Consider the following 20,412-nt stretch of genomic DNA (forward strand, 5'->3'; position numbering starts at 1 on the left):
ATCTCTTTTACTAGTCCTACAGCCACATACCTAGATAGAACAATAGGGGAGAGCACAACTGTCCACACTAGGGACAAGTATCTCTTCTACTAGTCCTACAGACACATACCTAGCTAGAACAATAGGCGTGAGCACAACTGTCCACACTAGGGAAAGGTATCTCTTCTACTAGTCCTACATACACATACCTAGCTGGAACAATAGGGGCGAGCACAACTGTCCACACTAGGGACGGGTATCTCTTCCACTAGTCCTACAGCAACATACCTAGCTAGAACAATAGGGGGCAGCACAACTGTCCACACTAGGGACAAGTATCTCTTCTACTAGTCCTACAGCCTCATACCTAGTTAGAACAATAGGGGTGATCACAACTGTCCACACTAGGGACAGGAATCTCTTCTACTAGTCCTACAGACACATACCTAGCTAGAACAATAGGAGTGAGCACAACTGTCCACACTAGGGGCAGGTATCTCTTCTACTAGTCCTACGGCCACATACCTAGCTAGAACAATAGGGCTGAGCACAACTGTCCACACTAGGGACGGGTATCTCTTCCACTAGTCCTACAGCCACCTACCTAGCTAGAACAATAGGGGTGAACACAACTGTCCACACTAGGGACAGGAATCTCTTCTACTAGTCCTACAGACACATGCCTAGCTAGAACAATAGGTGTGAGCACAACTGTCCACACTAGGGGCAGGTATCTCTTCTACTAGTCCTACGGCCACATACCTAGCTAGAACAATAGGGGTGAGCACAGCTGTCCACACTAGGGACAGGTATCTCTTTTACTAGTCCTACAGCCACATACCTACCTAGGACAGGTATCTCTTCTACTAGTCCTACAGCCACATACCTAACTAGGACAGGTATCTCTTCTACTAGTCCTACAGCCACATACCTAGCTAGAACAATAGGGGTGAGCACAACTGTCCACACAAGGGACAGGTATCTCTTCCACTAGTCCTACAGCCACATACCTAGCTAGAACAATAGGGCTCATTGATGTGTAATGTGTATCAGCAGACGTACTTTAAGTCAAGTCTTATTCATCACTTTATATCTTAAAACAACTCTGAATTTGACTTGAAAATACATCTGTTGCCCTGTCTTATAGCATGCTAACTACTGTTTATACATGAAAATAGGGCCATTTAGAAGCCCCTGTACATGTATTACAGTAATCCTACTTGATACTTAGTGACCCATAGGGCATATAGTCACTTGATCATGTCAAGCTGAAATACCTCTGAATACAATACATTGTACATGTCTGCTCATGATAAACATTATGCAAATTATCAAATTCTTTACCGCACATATGTTACCTTAAAAATAAGTCAATACCATTTTGAACAATATAGCTACTGGCCAAAAATCATGACCTCTACCTTTTAGTTTTTCAGCAGAAGTTGTTTGAATGTTTTAACAAATTTCACCCATAAGACCTAAACGAAAGTCAAGGCCATCTCTTTTCATATATTATGCAACACTCTATGACAGTGAGCTAGACTAAATATGAAGAAACTAGAGATTTCTGTTTTCTAAAAGAAGACATTTAAATGATTTAATCAATTTGACCCCTGTCAGACCTTAAATGTAGGTCAATTAAGGTCACTTCTTTCTGCAGACTAGCCAATTATCATGACTCTAGGCTTAATCTTTTTCATTACAATTCCAGGTGAGCCAATACGAATTCAAGCCAGGCGAGCTAATAATCAAAAGATTGAGAGCAGATTTGACCTTATTTAAAGAGTATTTTACTTTTTATCAAATCCCTCAAAAGAAGCTGTGGACTTGTTGGTTTTTCTCTGTTTTTATATACACTGTATCTAAGCCTGGGGTCTAATGTTTGTTGGCAAATCTTCACACATTTTTCGTGAAATATACAAATCTTTCTTGCTCAACAAGTGTCTGAAAATCTGACTGAATCAGACAAGTGTGTGTGCATACAGGTGGCCACTAACTGGACTGCAAACAACCAGATTGGAGCGACTTTAAAATCAACAAGGCATCACAAATTGATACAAATCCCCTCGCATTCACACATTGTGTGACGTATGTATGAGGAAATGTCCTCATTCATATGTCACACAATATAGAAACCTGAAGCGCCAACATGTTCAAGGCATTGCCATACTAAATACTTGTATATGTTTCATGAAATTCCCTTCAGTAATGAAGTCGCTAGAGGGATGACAAAGTCTTTTCTGAAAATAGTAAAAGTGACCTTGACTACCAACGTAGAAACCTGAAATAAAAAACTTGTTAAAGGTATTGTCATACCAAAAACTTGTATGAAGTTTCATGAAATTCCATCGAGAAATGAAGTAGCTAGTGCGATGACAAAGAATGTAACATATGTATACACAAGTATGTATCTAAGGGAGGATATATCCCCTTCCAAATTTCGTTCAAGGGGATAATAAACATTTATGATTTCTGCTTACATAATTTAAAAAGATAAAACTGATGTGTACTTAACTGTAAGAAGTCCCTAAATATTTGTTTTAACTCTAATTTGCAATATTGCTGTTACAATACAGATTTAGGTTGACCATTGAGTTCCTGTCAGTGAATAGTTTTGTGCAACCTTGACTCCTTGCAGTAGGCCGACACACAAAAACGCTATTGTGGCATATTCAGAACAAGTTTTACACAGACAAGCCATGTTCCATCTAACAGAACTCAGTTAACCTGTATTTTGTCAGTAAAATTTCCCAATCGTTGTATTTACCAATTTACAAATAAATGGTTCTTTCATGCCTGAAACAAACTTAAAATTAGGTGTCATTTACGCGTTCATCATGAAACAAGAATTTGGATTACAACTAATTTTTGTATGGCAACACTGATAATGCATTTAGGAATTATTATGTTCATTTTCAGTTTAATGCTACATGTATGTATTTTTCATATTTTCAAGTACCCTAGAAATATTTAGGATCATCAAACAGAAGGAAACAACACTCAACTGTATGGCAAATGGAGCTTTAATGATGTGCCACCAAATAACATCAGTAACTATCTATATGAGTCAAGAGTACCGTGGTTAGTTCGATTCTTACCTTCATGAAGACATCTTTGAACTGTTTCATTGTCTGGCTGAAGGATGTAGAGCTCGGGGACTCACTGTTAGACAATGCTATGGTTACCTTGCTTTCGTAGTACTTGTAAAAATTCTGTTATAAGGGAAACAGTGTTAAAGTATCTAGGATTCATCATCATTTAAAGTTTTATCTGATCAGAAGAAACTATATGTTTTTGTCAGAACTAAACCATGTCACAGACAATAATGCTGTTTCTTGACATTATTTTCAACGAGACATATACTAAGATGTTTATTGTCCATCAAGTGCCTATATATATATATATCTATAGCTGCAGCAGGGCAATTAAAGACAAGGCAGACATTACAAACAATTGGCCCAAGGGCCTTAGCGGTCACCTGAGTTATATCATAGGTACTGGTAGCTTTATTTTATTGTTTAGATGTGATATGGAAATCAGCATGTACACTAAGTGAAATACAATACTTGTCATGTCATCAAAGGATAAGAATTTTAAAATATTGGTAAATGTTCCCTTTGAGGCCCCACCCTAGCCCCTGGGGATGGGGCAGGAATTCCAATTTTATGATGTAATACCCTCATTCACCAAAGATGATTCTGACTAAGTTTGAATAATTTACTGCTGAAAATGGATAAAATATACCCAAAAGTGTTATTTCCCTTTATAAACTATAGTAAACTTTACCCCCTCCACAAGTGAGAACGGATAACTCTGGGGTCCTGAAATTTACAATTCAAATAAAGCTCCTGACGATCTTACTATCCATGCACTGAAACTGACTCTAGTGCCTCTGAGTCTGGAGAAAAAGATTTTTGAAATATTGGTCAATTTTCCCTATGGGGCCCCGCTCTGGCCCCTAGGGTTGGGGTAGGAATCCAAATTTTACAATTGAAAACCATCTTCCTCCAAGGTTAATTCTCACCAAGTAGAATAATTTCCTACAGAAAAAGTTGTCAAATTATACACAAAAGTGTTGTTTCCCTATATAAACTATAGTTAACTTTACCCCATCCCCAAGGGAGAACGGATAACTTGGGGGTCCTGAAATTTACAATTTAAATGAAGCCCCTGATGATCTTTCCATCCATGCAGAGAAAATGACTGTAGTACCTCTGAGTCCGGAGAAGAAGATTTTTGAAATATTGGTTAATTTTCCCTTTGGGGCCCCACCATGGCCCCAGGGGTTGGGGTAGGAATCACAATTTTACAATTTTGTAGCCTCATCTACCAAGGATGATTCTGACCAATTTTGAAAAAAAAATCCATCCACTGGTTCTTAAGAAGTTGAAAATGTAAAAAGTTTACACACGACGGCGGACGGAAAGTGATCGGAATAGGTCACTTGAGCAAAGCTCAGGTGACCTAAAAACTGTGTGTGCAAAGTATGATTGTCAAACTGTATGTGAATGTATTATAGAAATAGAAATAGAGGTTTCATACCTATGATGGCGATTTTCAGGAAGTAGGGAACTGGGCATACAATAGGTCAATAAGGTGCAATTACCCTGTTTCCTCTTCTATCCCCAGACTTAACATAATGGAAAAGAGGAAGAAAAGGATTGGGCCTATAATGAGCCCTTAAAGTACTCAAAGTCTTCTATTCTCTCCCAGACTAACCATGACAGGAAGGAAGAAGTAGAGAATTGGACTTATGATATGCAATATTGGCCCAAAGGTGTCCTAACCGTATTTTCCAGTCCTCTTTTCAGTCTTACCATGATAGGGAGAAGGAAATATGCATCAAGGGCAACCAGCAGTATCACTATGGCAACAACAAAGTAGTAGATGGCCTGCACTTTTGGATCAGGTGCCCCTGGAAAATGAACACACCACATGTGCAATGAAGCTTTGATCAGCATTTTACAGGTTACTTAAGTTATATTTAATCTTAACGTATAATTAAGGGTGTTCTAATAAGCACAGGTGTCTCAAATTATAGGGGTACTTAATGTCACACAATAAGGTACTTTGACACACTATAAAGGTACTTTAACACACTATAAGGGTACTTTGACACACTATAAGGGTACTTTAACACACTATGAGGGTACTTTGACACACTATAAGGTATTTGACACACTATAAGGGTACTTTAACACACTATAAGGGTACTTTGACACACTATGAGGGTACTTTGACACACTATAAGGTACTTTAACACACTATAAGGTATTTTGACACAATATAACGGTACTTTGACACACTATAAGGGTACTTTGACACACTATAAGAGTACTTTAACACACTATAAGGGTACTTTGACACACTATGAGGGTACTTTGACACACTATAAGGTACTTTGACACACTATAAGGGTACTTTAACACACTATAAGGGTACTTTGACACACTATAAGGGTACTTTAACACACTATGAGGGTACTTTGACACACTATAAGGTACTTTAACACACTATAAGGGTACTTTGACACACTATAAGAGTACTTTAACACACTATAAAGGTACTTTGACACACTATAAGGGTACTTTAACACACTATAAGGGTACTTTGACACACTATAAGGGTACTTTAACACACTATAAGGGTACTTTGACACACTATAAGGGTACTTTAACACACTATAAGGGTACTTTGACACACTATAAGGGTACTTTAACACACTATAAGGGTACTTTGACACACTATAAGGGTACTTTAACACACTATAAGGGTACTTTGACACACTATAAGGGTACTTTAACACACTATAAGGGTACTTTGACACACTATAAGGGTACTTTAACACACTATAAGGGTACTTTGACACACTATAAGGGTACTTTAACACACTATAAGGGTACTTTGACACACTATAAGGGTACTTTAACACACTATAAGGGTACTTTGACACACTATAAGGGTACTTTAACACACTATAAGGGTACTTTGACACACTATAAGGGTACTTTAACACACTATAAGGGTACTTTGACACACTATAAGGGTACTTTAACACACTATAAGGGTACTTTGACACACTATAAGGGTACTTTAACACACTATAAGGGTACTTTGACACACTATAAGAGTACTTTAACACACTATTAGGGTACTTTGACACACTATAAGGGTACTTTAACACACTATAAGGGTACTTTGACACACTATAAGGGTACTTTAACACACTATAAGGGTACTTTGACACACTATAAGGGTACTTTAACACACTATAAGGGTACTTTGACACACTATAAGGGTACTTTAACACACTATAAGGGTACTTTGACACACTATAAGGGTACTTTAACACACTATAAGGGTACTTTGACACACTATAAGGGTACTTTAACACACTATAAGGGTACTTTGACACACTATGAGGGTACTTTAACACACTATAAGGGTACTTTAACACACTATAAGGGTACTTTGACACACTATAAGGGTACTTTAACACACTATAAGGGTACTTTGACACACTATAAGGGTACTTTAACACACTATAAGGGTACTTTGACACACTATAAGGGTACTTTAACACACTATAAGGGTACTTTGACACACTATAAGGGTACTTTAACACACTATAAGGGTACTTTGACACACTATAAGGGTACTTTAACACACTATAAGGGTACTTTGACACACTATAAGGGTACTTTAACACACTATAAGGGTACTTTGACACACTATAAGGGTACTTTGACACACTATAAGGTACTTTGACACACTATAAGGGTACTTTAACACACTATAAGGGTACTTTGACACACTATAAGGGTACTTTGACACACTATAAGGTACTTTGACACACTATAAGGGTACTTTAACACACTATAAGGGTACTTTGACACACTATGAGGGTACTTTGACACACTATAAGGTACTTTGACACACTATAAGGGTACTTTAACACTATAACGGTACTTTAACACACTATAACGGTACTTTGACACACTATAAGGGTAGTTTAACACACTATAAGGGTACTTTGACACACTATAATGGTACTTTGACACACTATAAGGTACTTTGACACACTATAAGGGTAGTTTAACACACTATAAGGGTACTTTGACACACTTTAACGGTACTTTGACACACTATAATGGTACTTTGACACACTATAAGGGTAGTTTAACACACTATAAGGGTACTTTGACACACTTTAACGGTACTTAAACACACACTATTAGGGTACTTTGACACACAATAAGGTACTTTGAAACATTATAAGGGTACTTTTACACACTATGATGGTACTTTAACATACAATAAGGTACTTTGATACATTATAAGGGTACTTTAACACACTATAAGGGTACTTTGACACACTATAAGGGTATTTTGACACACTATAAGGTACTTAAACACACTATAAGGGTACTTTGACACACTATAAGGTGCTTTAACACACTATAAGGTACTTTGACACACTATAATGGTACTTTGACACACTATAATGGTAGTGTAACACACTATAAGGGTACTTTGACACACTTTTACGGTACTTTGACACACTAAAAAGGTACTTTGACACACTATAAGGTACTTTAACACACTATAAGGTACTTTAACACACTATAAGGTACTTTAACACACTATAAGGGTACTTTAACACACTATAAGGGTACTTTGACACACTATAAGGTACTTTAACACATTATAAGGGTACTTTTGACACACTATAAGGTACTTTGACACACTATAAGGGTACTTTGACACACTATAAGGGTACTTTGACACACCACTATAAGGGTACTTTGACACACTATAAGGGTACTTTGACACACTAGAAGGTACTTTAACACACTATAAGGGTACTTTGACACACTATGAGGGTACTTTAACACACTATAAGGGTACTTTGACACACTATAAGGTGCTTTAACACACTATAAGGTACTTTGACACACTATAAGGGAACTTTGACACACTATAAGGGAACTTTGACACACTATAAGGGAACTTTGACACACTATAAGGGAACTTTGACACACTATAAGGGAACTTTGACACACTATAAGGGAACTTTGACACACCACTATAAGGGTACTTTGACACACTATAAGGGAATTTTGACACACTATAAGGTACTTTAACACACTATAAGGGTACTTTTGACACACTATAAGGTACTTTGACACACTAGAAGGGTACTTTGACACACTATAAGGGTACTTTAACACTATAACGGTACTTTAACACACTATAACGGTACTTTTACACACTATAAGGGTAGTTTAACACACTATAAGGGTATTTTGACACACTATAAGGGTACTTTGACACACCACTATAAGGGTGCTTTGACACACTATAAGGGTACTTTGACACACTAGAAGGTACTTTAACACACTATAAGGGTACTTTTACACACTATAAGGGTACTTTGACACACTATAACGGTACTTTGACACACCACTATAAGGGTACTTTGACACACTATAGGGGTACTTTGACACACTAGAAGGTACTTTAACACACTATAAGGGTACTTTTACACACTATAAGGGTACTTTGACACACTATAAGGGTATTTTGACACACTATAAGGGTACTTTGACACACCACTGTAAGGGTACTTTGACACACTATAAGGGTACTTTAACACTATAACGGTACTTTAACACACTATAACGGTACTTTTACACACTATAAGGGTAGTTTAACACACTATAAGGGTATTTTGACACACTATAAGGGTACTTTGACACACTAGAAGGTACTTTAACACACTATAAGGGTACTTTTACACACTATAAGGGTACTTTGACACACTATAAGGGTATTTTGACACACTATAAGGTACTTAAACACACTATAAGGGTACTTTGACACACTATAAGGAACTTTAACACATTATAAGGGTACTTTTGACACACTATAAGGTACTTTGACACACTATAAGGGAACTTTGACACACTATAAGGGAACTTTGACACACTATAAGGGAACTTTGACACACCACTATAAGGGTACTTTGACACACTATAAGGGAACTTTGACACACCACTATAAGGGTACTTTGACACACTATAAGGGAACTTTGACACACTATAAGGGTACTTTGACACACCACTGTAAGGGTACTTTGACACACTATAAGGGTACTTTAACACTATAACGGTACTTTAACACACTATAACGGTACTTTTACACACTATAAGGGTAGTTTAACACACTATAAGGGTATTTTGACACACTATAAGGTACTTAAACACACTATAAGGGTACTTTGACACACTATAAGGTGCTTTAACACACTATAAGGTACTTTGACACACTATAAGGGAACTTTGACACACCACTATAAGGGTACTTTGACACACTATAAGGTACTTTAACACACTATAAGGTTACTTTGACACACTATAAGGGTACTTTAAAACAAAATAAGGGTATTTTGGCACACTATAAGAGGACTTTGACACACTATGAGGGTACTTTGACACACTATAAGGGTACTTTTACACACTATGAGGGTACTTTAACACACTATGAGGGTACTTTGACACACAATAAGGTACTTTGACAAACTATTAGGGTAAACATCTGTCACTCACCTGCAGAACACAGCAGGTTTAAAACAGCAATAAAAACTCCAGACAAGTTCTATAAATAGAAAGGAAAATAAAAACATTCACAAACATTGCTTCTACTGTGGAGGCTGACAAATTCAGCCGTTTTGGTAATTACACATCAAACTAGCAATAAGTGGATGATGCCCTAAGGCCATTGATTCTTCATTTTTACAATTTCTCTACTAATTGGCAATATAATGCCTTATTATATTACATGTGAAAGATTGATTGAAATGGGTTTCTGGCGCACCAAATGGGGTAGAGGGTTAATAAACAACACCTGGTATATGTAATTAACTCCTACCCCCTTTTGCACCACAGGGTTATAGGGTCAATATTACACAGAAACACATAAATCTATAACAAGTGGGTAGTTGATAAATAATACATATATATAAATGCATCAAATCGCCACGCAAACTCACCTGACACATGCCTATCTGAAAGTGCACACCAAATTTGGTTGAAATCCACAAAATTTGGAGAGTAATTGTGTGGAAACCATATGTGGCCGACACATCATCCAAACTATCTATGACACAAATGAGACAGATTCTAGGAACTTCTCCTATTTATGAAATTTTAGGATTTTTTGATTACTTACATTTCCAAGTACAATAGCATTGGTGTACTTCATTGGCAGAGTGGCAGCTATACCGAATGCACTGTTCTGATATACCCCTGTGGCCACTAAACATAAAACCATACTGGGGTAAGTAACAATACATCAACAGGTCGGCAGGGGCACTGCCTACCTCATATAATCACCAAGCTAAAGTTCAATGATCATCTTAGACTTCAGATATAGGTAATAGGGCATTGCACATATGTGATCCAACAACTACAATCTGAACAATATCTGACCAAGAGAACAGAAGTTATAGCTCAGAAGATCTTGACCAATCAGAAGCCATAGTAGCCATTTTGAATTATCACATTTGGACAATGTGTCCTTATTCACCATGTACATGTAAGTTATCCAATAAGTACTGATTACCACCAAATACGAATACAATTGTACCATTTACCACCAAAATGAACATAAGCAGGCTAGAAAGAGCAATGCAAAGGGTTTTTGACAGTATACCCAGTGTTCAATATAGGATTGCTGCCAAGAGGGCATCAGCTTAAAAAAGGGAGTCATTTAGAAGAAAAGGGATCTAATGAAAATGATAATGTTGTGCATAGCAAATAAACAATTGATCAGCCTTTAAATCCTGTCTTTAACTGTTTTTTTTGTACTCCATGTTAAACAACAGCTGTAATGTCGTTGAAAGCAAGTTTTGTTGGTTTATCACAATTTAGATAAACAGCAATTCCTCGGCTGACCTGTCTGTCTTATATGGAGCATGTTTACCTGAATAAAGACGTTCAATAATAGCACATCCCTGAAGTTTTATTAATTTGAATAAAGAATTAAATGTTTAAGTTGCATTTTTTTCCATACTGAGCCAGTACACACATCTCAGAGCACTTACAGCAGCTTTTTGATTTTTGATCAAACTTGGACTAGACTGTTCTTTTAAAATTTGTTTGCTCCCTTGCACTTTTCAACCAAATTTATAACACTCTCAGCTTCATACACTCACAAATTTTTAAAACAATCATCTGAGAGCCACTTTGACAGAAATTTAGGTCTCCCCGTAGTTCTGTCATTTAGCAAATTTTCCTCCGACTTTTTGTCCCATTTTGTATCACGGTTGTAACTAGGTAAAGGTGCTTCATGTCTGTCCTCCTGCTGGAATGTACTGCAACAATGCATTCCTACATTGCTACAGACAAGCTTACACGGATGAAACGGTCCTAGACTTTCGAAATTATACACTGAAACATGCGTGAGAAGCCCTTACATGATGACGACTTATAGGTATTTTTAGGCATCTGTATTTCCCTTGAACAGCAATTTTGATAGTTTGTTAAACACGTTTCTCAACAAAGGACTATGTATGGTTTGGGCCTTTTTTGGCCCCCAAATCAATCAAAATTAAAAATCTGTTATAGAACTTTTAAAAGAAAGTATCTTTAATTTTGAATGCTTCCCCAGTTCTATTTATATGTAAACATTTATTTGTGTTTTCAATTTTGGCTGCCATGGTAACCAGGTCTATTTGCATAAATTATTGAAATTCGATTATTCAGTCAGTTTTGACAGGTTTTCACCTAGTTTTTCTCTTTGCTACCATAGAGCGCACTCTTGAACAAACTTTATATTTATCTTAAAGATGTATTAAAGGTGCCTAGTCATTATCCTTTGCTATTAAGTTTGTTCAAGCATGCGCTCTATAGTTTCTAGGAGAAAAACTATGCAAAATATCACAATATTCAATTTTTTCTTAGTTATGCAAATTTGAACTTGTTACCATGGCAACAATAATTAGAAATACAAATATTTTCATGTAGTATTTGGGAAGTATTCAAAATTAAAGAAACAGGCATTTCAAAGTTAACTTAAAGGTTTTGAATTTTGATGCATTTGGGGGCCAAAATAGATTAAACCATACATAGTCCTTTGTTTGAAATGGCTTCTTTTGTAACAAGGCTGAAATTGTGTCTGTGATAAAGTGAGGAACACCTTACAGTTCCTCCACGCTGAACCTGGAGTACTTACTGTTAAGGAAGACAGCTATCAGCATTGTAATGTAGAAAAACTCCCGTGACCCTACAAGATGAAGGAGATAAACAATTAGGCGCTGGTTCTTATAACAAACACATTATGTAAAGCAATAAACAGATGAACAGGTGCTTTTTGAAGTAGAATGAGAACTATAAATTAGGATTGTAATAATTGCATTTGTGCACCTTCTCACTAAATTCTAAGTACCTTTACCGTTACTTGCATTTATGCACAACTCCATTTCAATTCCAAAGATATTATCGCAGTGCAACTAGTTGGTAACAGGCTAAAACAGACTTGGTGTATGTACTAGTTGGTATCAGGCTAACACAGACTTGGTGTATGTACTAGTTGGTAACAGGCTAACACAGACTTGGTGTATGTACTAGTTGGTATCAGGCTAACACAGACTTGTTGTATGTACTAGTTGGTAACAGGCTAAAACAGACTTGGTGTATGTACTAGTTGGTAACAGGCTAAAACAGACTTGGTGTATATACTAGTTGGTAACAGGCTAAAACACTACTAGTTGGTAACAGGCTAACAGACTTGGTGTATGTACTAGTTGGTAACAGGCTAAAACAGACTTGGTGTATGTACTAGTTGGTAACAGGCTAACACAGACTTGGTGTATGTACTAGTTGGTCACAGGCTAACACAGACTTGGTGTATGTTAGTTCTATAAGAGCACTACCATTTGTACTTACAATCGGTGCTGTCTACCATGGCTAGGATGACTGTTGCTATAAATAACACAACTTCTATGGCAATAGCTATCACAATCCTCCTTGAGGACGGCATCCTGAAATATATAGGCAACCATCAGCACATTGTCCAATCAGAATTGATCGGTTTTATTAATAACTGTATAGTGTGCTATCTACCTGATTAAAATTCTCGATTTTGACACAAAACAATTAAATTTCACGGATCATAGTTTAGCAATCAAGACATGTGAACAAATTAAATGTTTGCAGTGTTTTAGCACAGAGAACATTTTGTCTCTAGCACAACAAACACTTTGTCTCGAGCACAGAGAACACTTTGTCTCTAGCACAGAGAACACTTCGTCTCTAGCACAGAGAACACTTTGTCTCGAGCACAGAGAACACTTTGTCTCGAGCACAGAGAACACTTTGTCTCTAGCACAGAGAACACTTTGTCTCTAGCACAGAGAACATTTTGTCTCGTGCTCAGAAAAACTTTGTCTCTAGCACAGAGAACATTTTGTCTCGAGCACAGAAAAACTTTGTCTCGAGCACAGAGAACACTTTGTCTCGAGCACAGAGAACACTTTGTCTCTAGCACAGAGAACACTTTGTCTCTAGCACAGAGAACACTTTGTCTCTAGCACAGAGAACACCTTGTCTTGAGCACAGCGAACACTTTGTCTTGAGCACAGAGAACACTTTGTCTCTAGCACAGAGAACACTTTGTCTCTAGCACAGAGAACATTTTGTCTCGTGCTCAGAAAAACTTTGTCTCTAGCACAGAGAACATTTTGTCTCGAGCACAGAAAAAATTTGTCTCGAGCACAGAGAACACTTTGTCTCGAGCACAGAGAACACTTTGTCTCTAGCACAGAGAACACTTTGCCTCTAGCACAGAGAACACTCTGTCTCTAGCACAGAGAACATTTTTTCTCGAGCACAGAGAACACTTCCTCTCTAGCACAGAGAACACATCGTCTCTAGCACAGAGAACACATCGTCTCTAGCACAGAGAACATTTTGTCTCGAGCACAGAGAACGCTTTGTCTCTAGCACAGACAACACTTTGTCTCTAGCACATAGAACACTTTGTCTCTAGCGCAGAGAACACTTTGTCTCTATCACAGAGAACACTTTGTCTTTAGCACAGAGAACACTTTGCCTCTAGCACAGAGAACTCTTTGTCTCTAGCACATAGAACACTTTGTCTCTAGCACGGAGAACACTTTGTCTCTAGTTCAGAGAACACTTTGTCTCTTGCACCGAGAACACTTTGTCTCTAGTACAGAGAACACTTTGTCTCGTGCACAGAGAACACTTTGTCTCTAGCACAGAGAACACTTTGTCTCTTGCACAGAGAACACTTTGTCTCTAGAGTGTCAAATATTGAAATGAATACTCTTTATTACAGGATGTTGAGCAAAAACAAGTGCATTTTGTTAAATAATCAGTAAAACCATTCAATTCAATCTCTTTTCCAACATATTTTATTAGAGAATTACTGGTGATGTCTATTAATCGTTACAACCACATACTTTCTATTTCATGACAACATTATGACTATTTACTGTAGCAGCTCAATCTTATGCTTGTTTAATTGTTTTGCAGATCATATTTTCACAATCACACTATTGACACACGAAATCGCGAAAACATCATCCCCACAGAAAATATATATCTGAACATACGGTATGCATAAATATACATGCATTACATATAGAAACATAGCTTGAGACTTGCCATTATGTACTGTAAATATTCACATATTGTGCGCACTTGTGTATAGTGTGCAGGTACTCTTTGGGTGAAAATCCTCTTTCAACACTGACTATACCTGTTGTAGTTGTGACAGTACTGACCCTCCACACTGACTATACCTGTTGTAGTTGTGACAGTACTTACCCTCCATACTGACTATACCTGTTGAAGTTGTGACAGTACTTACCCTCCATACTGACTATACCTGTTGTGGTTGTGACAGTACTGACCCTCCACACTGACTATAACTGTTGTAGTTGTGACAGAACTTACCCTCCAAACTGACTATACCTGTTGAAGTTGTGACAGTACTTACACTCCACACTGACTATACCCGTTGTAGTTGTGACAGTACTTACCCTCCACACTGACAGAAAGTGTTGATGCCACTCATGATGAAGTTTGGAACTTGTGATGCAATTCCAAGGTAAAACATGAAATTGTTCCTCAGCTCCTGGACTTCTGATGTATTGGTTGAAAGCTTGTAGTCTTCAAAGTACTGTTAATGTAATGTAATAGCGGCATTATAAAATCTTTCACTTAAACAAAGAATTTGTTATTTCAATGTGAAGTTAAAAATACACACGAATACCAGGAAAGGTTTTTTGCCTCAATCAAATATTTGCCCTCCATCACTAAAATCCATAAATCGTATTTTACCGGTGATAAGCCCATCTCCTTTCCTTCAAGTTTGTCAAATAAGGCAAAATAAAAATAAATCTGGTTTCCCCTTTCCTGTCACCCTATTTTTTTATTGGTTTTTCACAATCACTGTAATGCATATATTAGCTGTTTAATTGTTCAAAGTGTACATATAATTTGCTATGCATTTTATTAGCCTTGGGTCGTAGTCAGTGTCAAGAGTTTTATTTAATATATAGAAGCTAAGTAGCCTTAGAAAATTGTGCTTATGATATAAGGTTAGGATATGATCTGTAGATTAGTGGTAGTGTGACCGGCTGTAAACCAAGTCCTGGTTTTCCATTTACCAAGGGGTAACTGTCTCTGTCAGCTTAGATGTGCTCTTTGTCTTACTACTAGATGAAGTGTTTTTACTGTCATTTTCCCCCTTTACTTTCCTTACCAGACTTCTGTGAATTGTTGTCTGTACTATCACCCACACATTAAGTGATCACATCAGGGTCATGCAAGTGATTTATTTTTTGGTGAGTCAATTGGTTTTATAAGGGGAGATTATTTCTATCAGGTAAGTATAGGTGAACAAGCAGGTAACACAATAAGGGAACCCATTTAGTTTTCTACTCACCGTTTTAGCATTGATCAGCATATTCCATGGCATGAGGATACCGATTCCGTGTATCAGCATTATAAAGAACACTATACGATATCTGAAAGTACATGAATATTTGCAAATCAACAGGAGAGTTAGTTTGCCAAATTTGTACAATGTTGAAAAAGATAGTTAGATTTTGGTACAATTTGTACAATGATGTTTTTAAGGCATTTTCACACTTTGAGAAGCAATATTGTTTGGAACAATGGAGTCCCCTTGGCCCAAGGATGCTTTAGACTAAATTAGGATAAAATCCCTTCATCCCTATGGTAGAAGAAGGATTTTAAAGGTTTCCCCCTATTTGGCCCCTGCTCCTCTGCCCCCAGAGGGGTGGGTGGGGGGTGGGTGGGGGTGTCACACCCACCGTTTATACAAAATTGAGAACCCTAAGCCTAAGGATGGTCCAGATCCAGTCAAAATCTACTCGGCTGTTCATGACTCTTTAAAGCTAGCTAGCGCTGGTTAGCTAAATATACAACAACGTATCTACAAAACCATTCAACCAACCATAGGTTTTTTTACATGCACCACAAGAGAAACTTGTTTTACAAGCATGAGTTTATTTCACTTAGTACTATAGACAACAGTTTTTAGATTTTATTTAATTATCCATTAGTAAATCATTATCAATCGACTGTGCTAATAGCTGACCTGTCCTTGGGAGCGTTGTCCTCATCGTTAAGCTCTAGGTCATCTGGATTCTTGTTGATACTATCCAGGCCAGGCTCCACCAGCACTGGTGCCAGGAATTTTTCCTTCTCGTCAACTTGACCTGTAGTGATACATTGAACACAATCTAAACTTCAACTACAACTGTAAGCCACACTAATACTTCTCATCTCCCCTCCCCTACAACTCTAGGTATATTGCAACCATAATTGCTTCAGCCAATAAGAAGCCATGGTAGCCATTTTGAATCTTGATTTTTTTTGTCAGTTTTTACTACAAATGTTTATGCCCAAGGTAACATTCCCACATAGTATCAACTAAGCCGGGCCTAACTGAAGTTATACACCCACACTCCACAAGAACATTCCCCTTTTTTGCTAGGGAAGTTAAACTAATATAATCGTCCCCCACCTCGAGGGCAAGAAAGTAAAATCTCAACCCAAGGGGTAAGATTGTTAAATGTCTAGCCCCAGGCTGAGGGTCAGACAATAAAGAATCTTGCCCCGAGGGTTGAGATTTTTCTGTCCTACTCCTAAAGAGTGGAATGATTATTTTTCTCCCACATCCAATACAAGTGGTAATTTAATCAAGTTATCTTCCGTGATCTTCTCACTTATACATGGTACCATGTAGCTGTTGATTGGTACCAATCCAACAAATGGCCAAGAGGCCTGCATATATAGCTCACCTGGAATATTTTGTAACTTCAGGGTTGTTTGAGGAAGCTACCCACAAAATATGATGGTTCTAGGCATCTGTTCTTCAAAAGAATTTGAATATTTCACATTTTTTCGTTGCATTCTGCTCCTGCTATATCTCAGGAATCTACCAGCCATAAATGAAGTAATTTGATGCTTTTGACATATTTGATCCCTGTGACCTTGAAAGTGGGTAAAGATCATTTTCATTCACAAACTTTGTGAGATTCAAACCATGAAAGCTAGCAGCAAAATACCATAACTCTCATAGGTCTTTTGGTTCTTCAAAAGAAGTAATTTGAAGGTTTTGACATATTTGACCTGTGACCTAGACTTTGTTGGGCTCTATCACAGATCTTGTATCAGCAAAATATCACAAGAAGAGTTGTGAGTATACAGTTAAAGTATGTGGTTGAGGGATATATCAAGTTTCTGGTGTCCCAAGGCCGAGGGAAATAGGCATGGTCAAGGGACACCAGAAACTTGCTATATCCCTCAACCCCATACTTTAACCGTTTTATTATACCGATACACACTGGAGAGATAAGTTTTGACTAGAAAATATTTGTAAACCTTAAGCTGTATAGCTTCACGTCCGAACTACCCTTTTGATGGCAATGGAGCCGAATGCTACCGAGTTCGGTAACAAGCTCCGCCCACCTCACGCCTGATTGGCTCGGCGGAAACACCGGAGGGTAGGTGTGTTTTAGTTCCCAGACTAACACACAGGACTAAAACACGGTCAGACAAAAGTGGGGATATATTCAATTTAACCAATTACTTTTATATAGAGTAAATAAAGTAGAGGTATAATAAATTTACTTACTGTTCATAATAGATGTGCCATTAGTATGTTTGGTATCACTGACATTATAGCTATTCCTCGTCATGATGCCAGCAGCAGTGGTGAATGGAAGCGGTCAGAAGGTTGCACAGGAGGTCACACAGCATCAAGTAGCTTCACAAAGTCTACCTATAAAATAAATTGAAAATCTTGGCTCAGATTACTAGATATCCCAGATTGATCTTTAATTGGTGCTTACCATGCCTTCTAAGATCTTTATTAGATCTATGCTTGTTTTATCTCTTCTTTTCTTCACTTTTTATTTTCCTGCTGGATTAATTGTCATGTCACCAGTAATTGCATCATGGGTGGATTTTGATCCAGCTTTCAATACCAACACACAACAAAATTGCACCACTTAGGGCTAACAAGCTTATATTGTATTCCGTATGTTATTGTTAATATTTTCTATCCAGTTTAAGCATTTCATCCATTCATACAGAAAGAGAAGAATTTAAAATATTTACCTAAATATCCCCTATTTGGCCCTGCCTCTCTGCCGCCCTCGTTTATACAAGATTGAGTTCCCTTTGCCCAAGGATGCTCTACACCAAATTTGGTCCAAATCCCTACAATTGTACAGAAGAAGGATTTTAACGATTTTCCACAATTTCCCCTATTATCGGCCTCACCCCTCTACCCCAGATGGGCCACACCAAACCCTTCGTTTATAGGAAAATGGCCTGTGGGGGTTTCCTACACCACCATCAGCGTCCCTGTTATACAATGTAATAGTTTGTGGGGGGGTTTCCTACACCACCATCACCGTCACTGTTATACAATGTAATTGTTTGTGGGGGGGTTTCCTACACCACCATCACGGTCCCTGTTATACAATGTAATAGTTTGTGGGGGGGTTTCCTACACCACCATCACCGTCCCTGTTATACAATGTAACAGTTTGTGTGGGGGTTTCCTACACCACCATCACCGTCCCTGTTATACAATGTAACAGTTTGTGTGGGGGTTTCCTACACCACCATCACCGTCCCTGTTATACAATGTAACAGTTTGTGTGGGGGTTTCCTACACCACCATCACCGTCCCTGTTATACAATGTAACAGTTTGTGTGGGGGTTTCCTACACCACCATCACCGTCCCTGTTATACAATGTAACAGTTTGTGTGGGGGTTTCCTACACCACCATCACCGTCACTGTTATACAATGTAATAGTTTGTGTGGGGGTTTCCTACACCACCATCACCGTCACTGTTATACAATGTAATAGTTTGTGTGGGGGTTTTCTACACCACCATCACCGTCACTGTTATACAATGTAATAGTTTGTGTGGGGGTTTCCTACACCACCATCACCGTCCCTGTTATACAATGTAATAGTTTGACAACAATAATTTGCATGAAAATTTTAGATGTCAAGAGCCGAAATCGCATGCAAATTTACTGTGGAAGGTCAAATTCCATTGAAATTAGCTAGGTCAAACCTAAATGGGGAATGAAAAATGGTAGTCATGATCATTAATACTTTCTTAGAGCAGATTATCTGCAGGTAAGGTGGTTTTCGAAATGTACATAAAGTATATCGAAGCAAGAGAAACGTTATCTCAGGTTTTACATAGCCATACATTGCTGATAGAAATAATTTGCAGTACACTTACAATGTGGGTTGAGTTGATTAACCTAGAAATCTGTATGAGTGTGGCTGTATATAAGATTATCCACAACAGACCTTACATACCAGTATCACTGATTCTCTAATGTAACACTATACCCAAGTAGACTGTTATCAGCTGGTGATACAAATATCTGGACTGGACTGCATGTTGTTTATATATACTGTACAGTTTAGACCTGTATCAACAGATAGCAATAATCTACCTAGTTACACAGTAGCTTTTAGGCAAATAGACCCTGAACAATATTTCTACCAAATGTGTGCTCACACTAGCTATTTGATTCTTTGTTATAAACAAAATGAGATTTGTATTTGCGAAAATGAAATAAAACCCCATCTGGTACATTTGTGAAAACCTTTCTCTTAAAGACATGCTGAACTCTCTGCGGTGACTTCAACATCAACAGACGGTGTGATCCCAACTCAACAAGACGGTGTGATCCCAACTCAACAAGACGGTGTGATGCCAACTCAACAAGACGGTGTGATGCCAACTCAACAAGACGGTGTGATCCCAACTCAAAAAGACGGTGTGATCCCAACTCAACAAGACGGTGTGATCCCAACTCAACAAGACGGTGTGAT

General features: G+C 37.8%; 1 protein-coding gene across 3 annotated transcripts in view; it reads right to left on the minus strand.

Moving 5' to 3' along the window:
• LOC110460042 (equilibrative nucleoside transporter 3-like) overlaps positions 1-20,412 on the minus strand; it is a 58,251-nt gene that overhangs the window by 11,293 nt on the left and 26,546 nt on the right. The window contains exons 2-12 of one of the 3 annotated variants that reach the window (XM_021512743.1): positions 18,660-18,761; positions 18,175-18,321; positions 16,633-16,753; positions 15,955-16,036; positions 15,047-15,186; positions 12,927-13,021; positions 12,214-12,264; positions 10,210-10,295; positions 9,588-9,636; positions 4,797-4,894; positions 3,078-3,191 (exon numbers count right to left, since the gene is read on the minus strand). In XM_021512743.1, the coding sequence (XP_021368418.1) occupies positions 3,078-3,191; positions 4,797-4,894; positions 9,588-9,636; positions 10,210-10,295; positions 12,214-12,264; positions 12,927-13,021; positions 15,047-15,186; positions 15,955-16,036; positions 16,633-16,753; positions 18,175-18,238 (900 nt within the window). In that variant the 5' untranslated portion in view covers positions 18,239-18,321; positions 18,660-18,761. Of the gene's footprint in view, positions 1-3,077; positions 3,192-4,796; positions 4,895-9,587; positions 9,637-10,209; positions 10,296-12,213; positions 12,265-12,926; positions 13,022-15,046; positions 15,187-15,954; positions 16,037-16,632; positions 16,754-18,174; positions 18,322-18,659; positions 18,762-19,810; positions 19,896-20,412 lie in introns of those variants that run through there. The other 2 variants (XM_021512744.1, XM_021512742.1) reach the window with 2 other exon arrangements.

This window comes from Mizuhopecten yessoensis, unplaced genomic scaffold (genome assembly GCF_002113885.1).
Source record: "Mizuhopecten yessoensis strain PY_sf001 unplaced genomic scaffold, ASM211388v2 scaffold10309, whole genome shotgun sequence".
Taxonomy (NCBI): domain Eukaryota; kingdom Metazoa; phylum Mollusca; class Bivalvia; order Pectinida; family Pectinidae; genus Mizuhopecten; species Mizuhopecten yessoensis.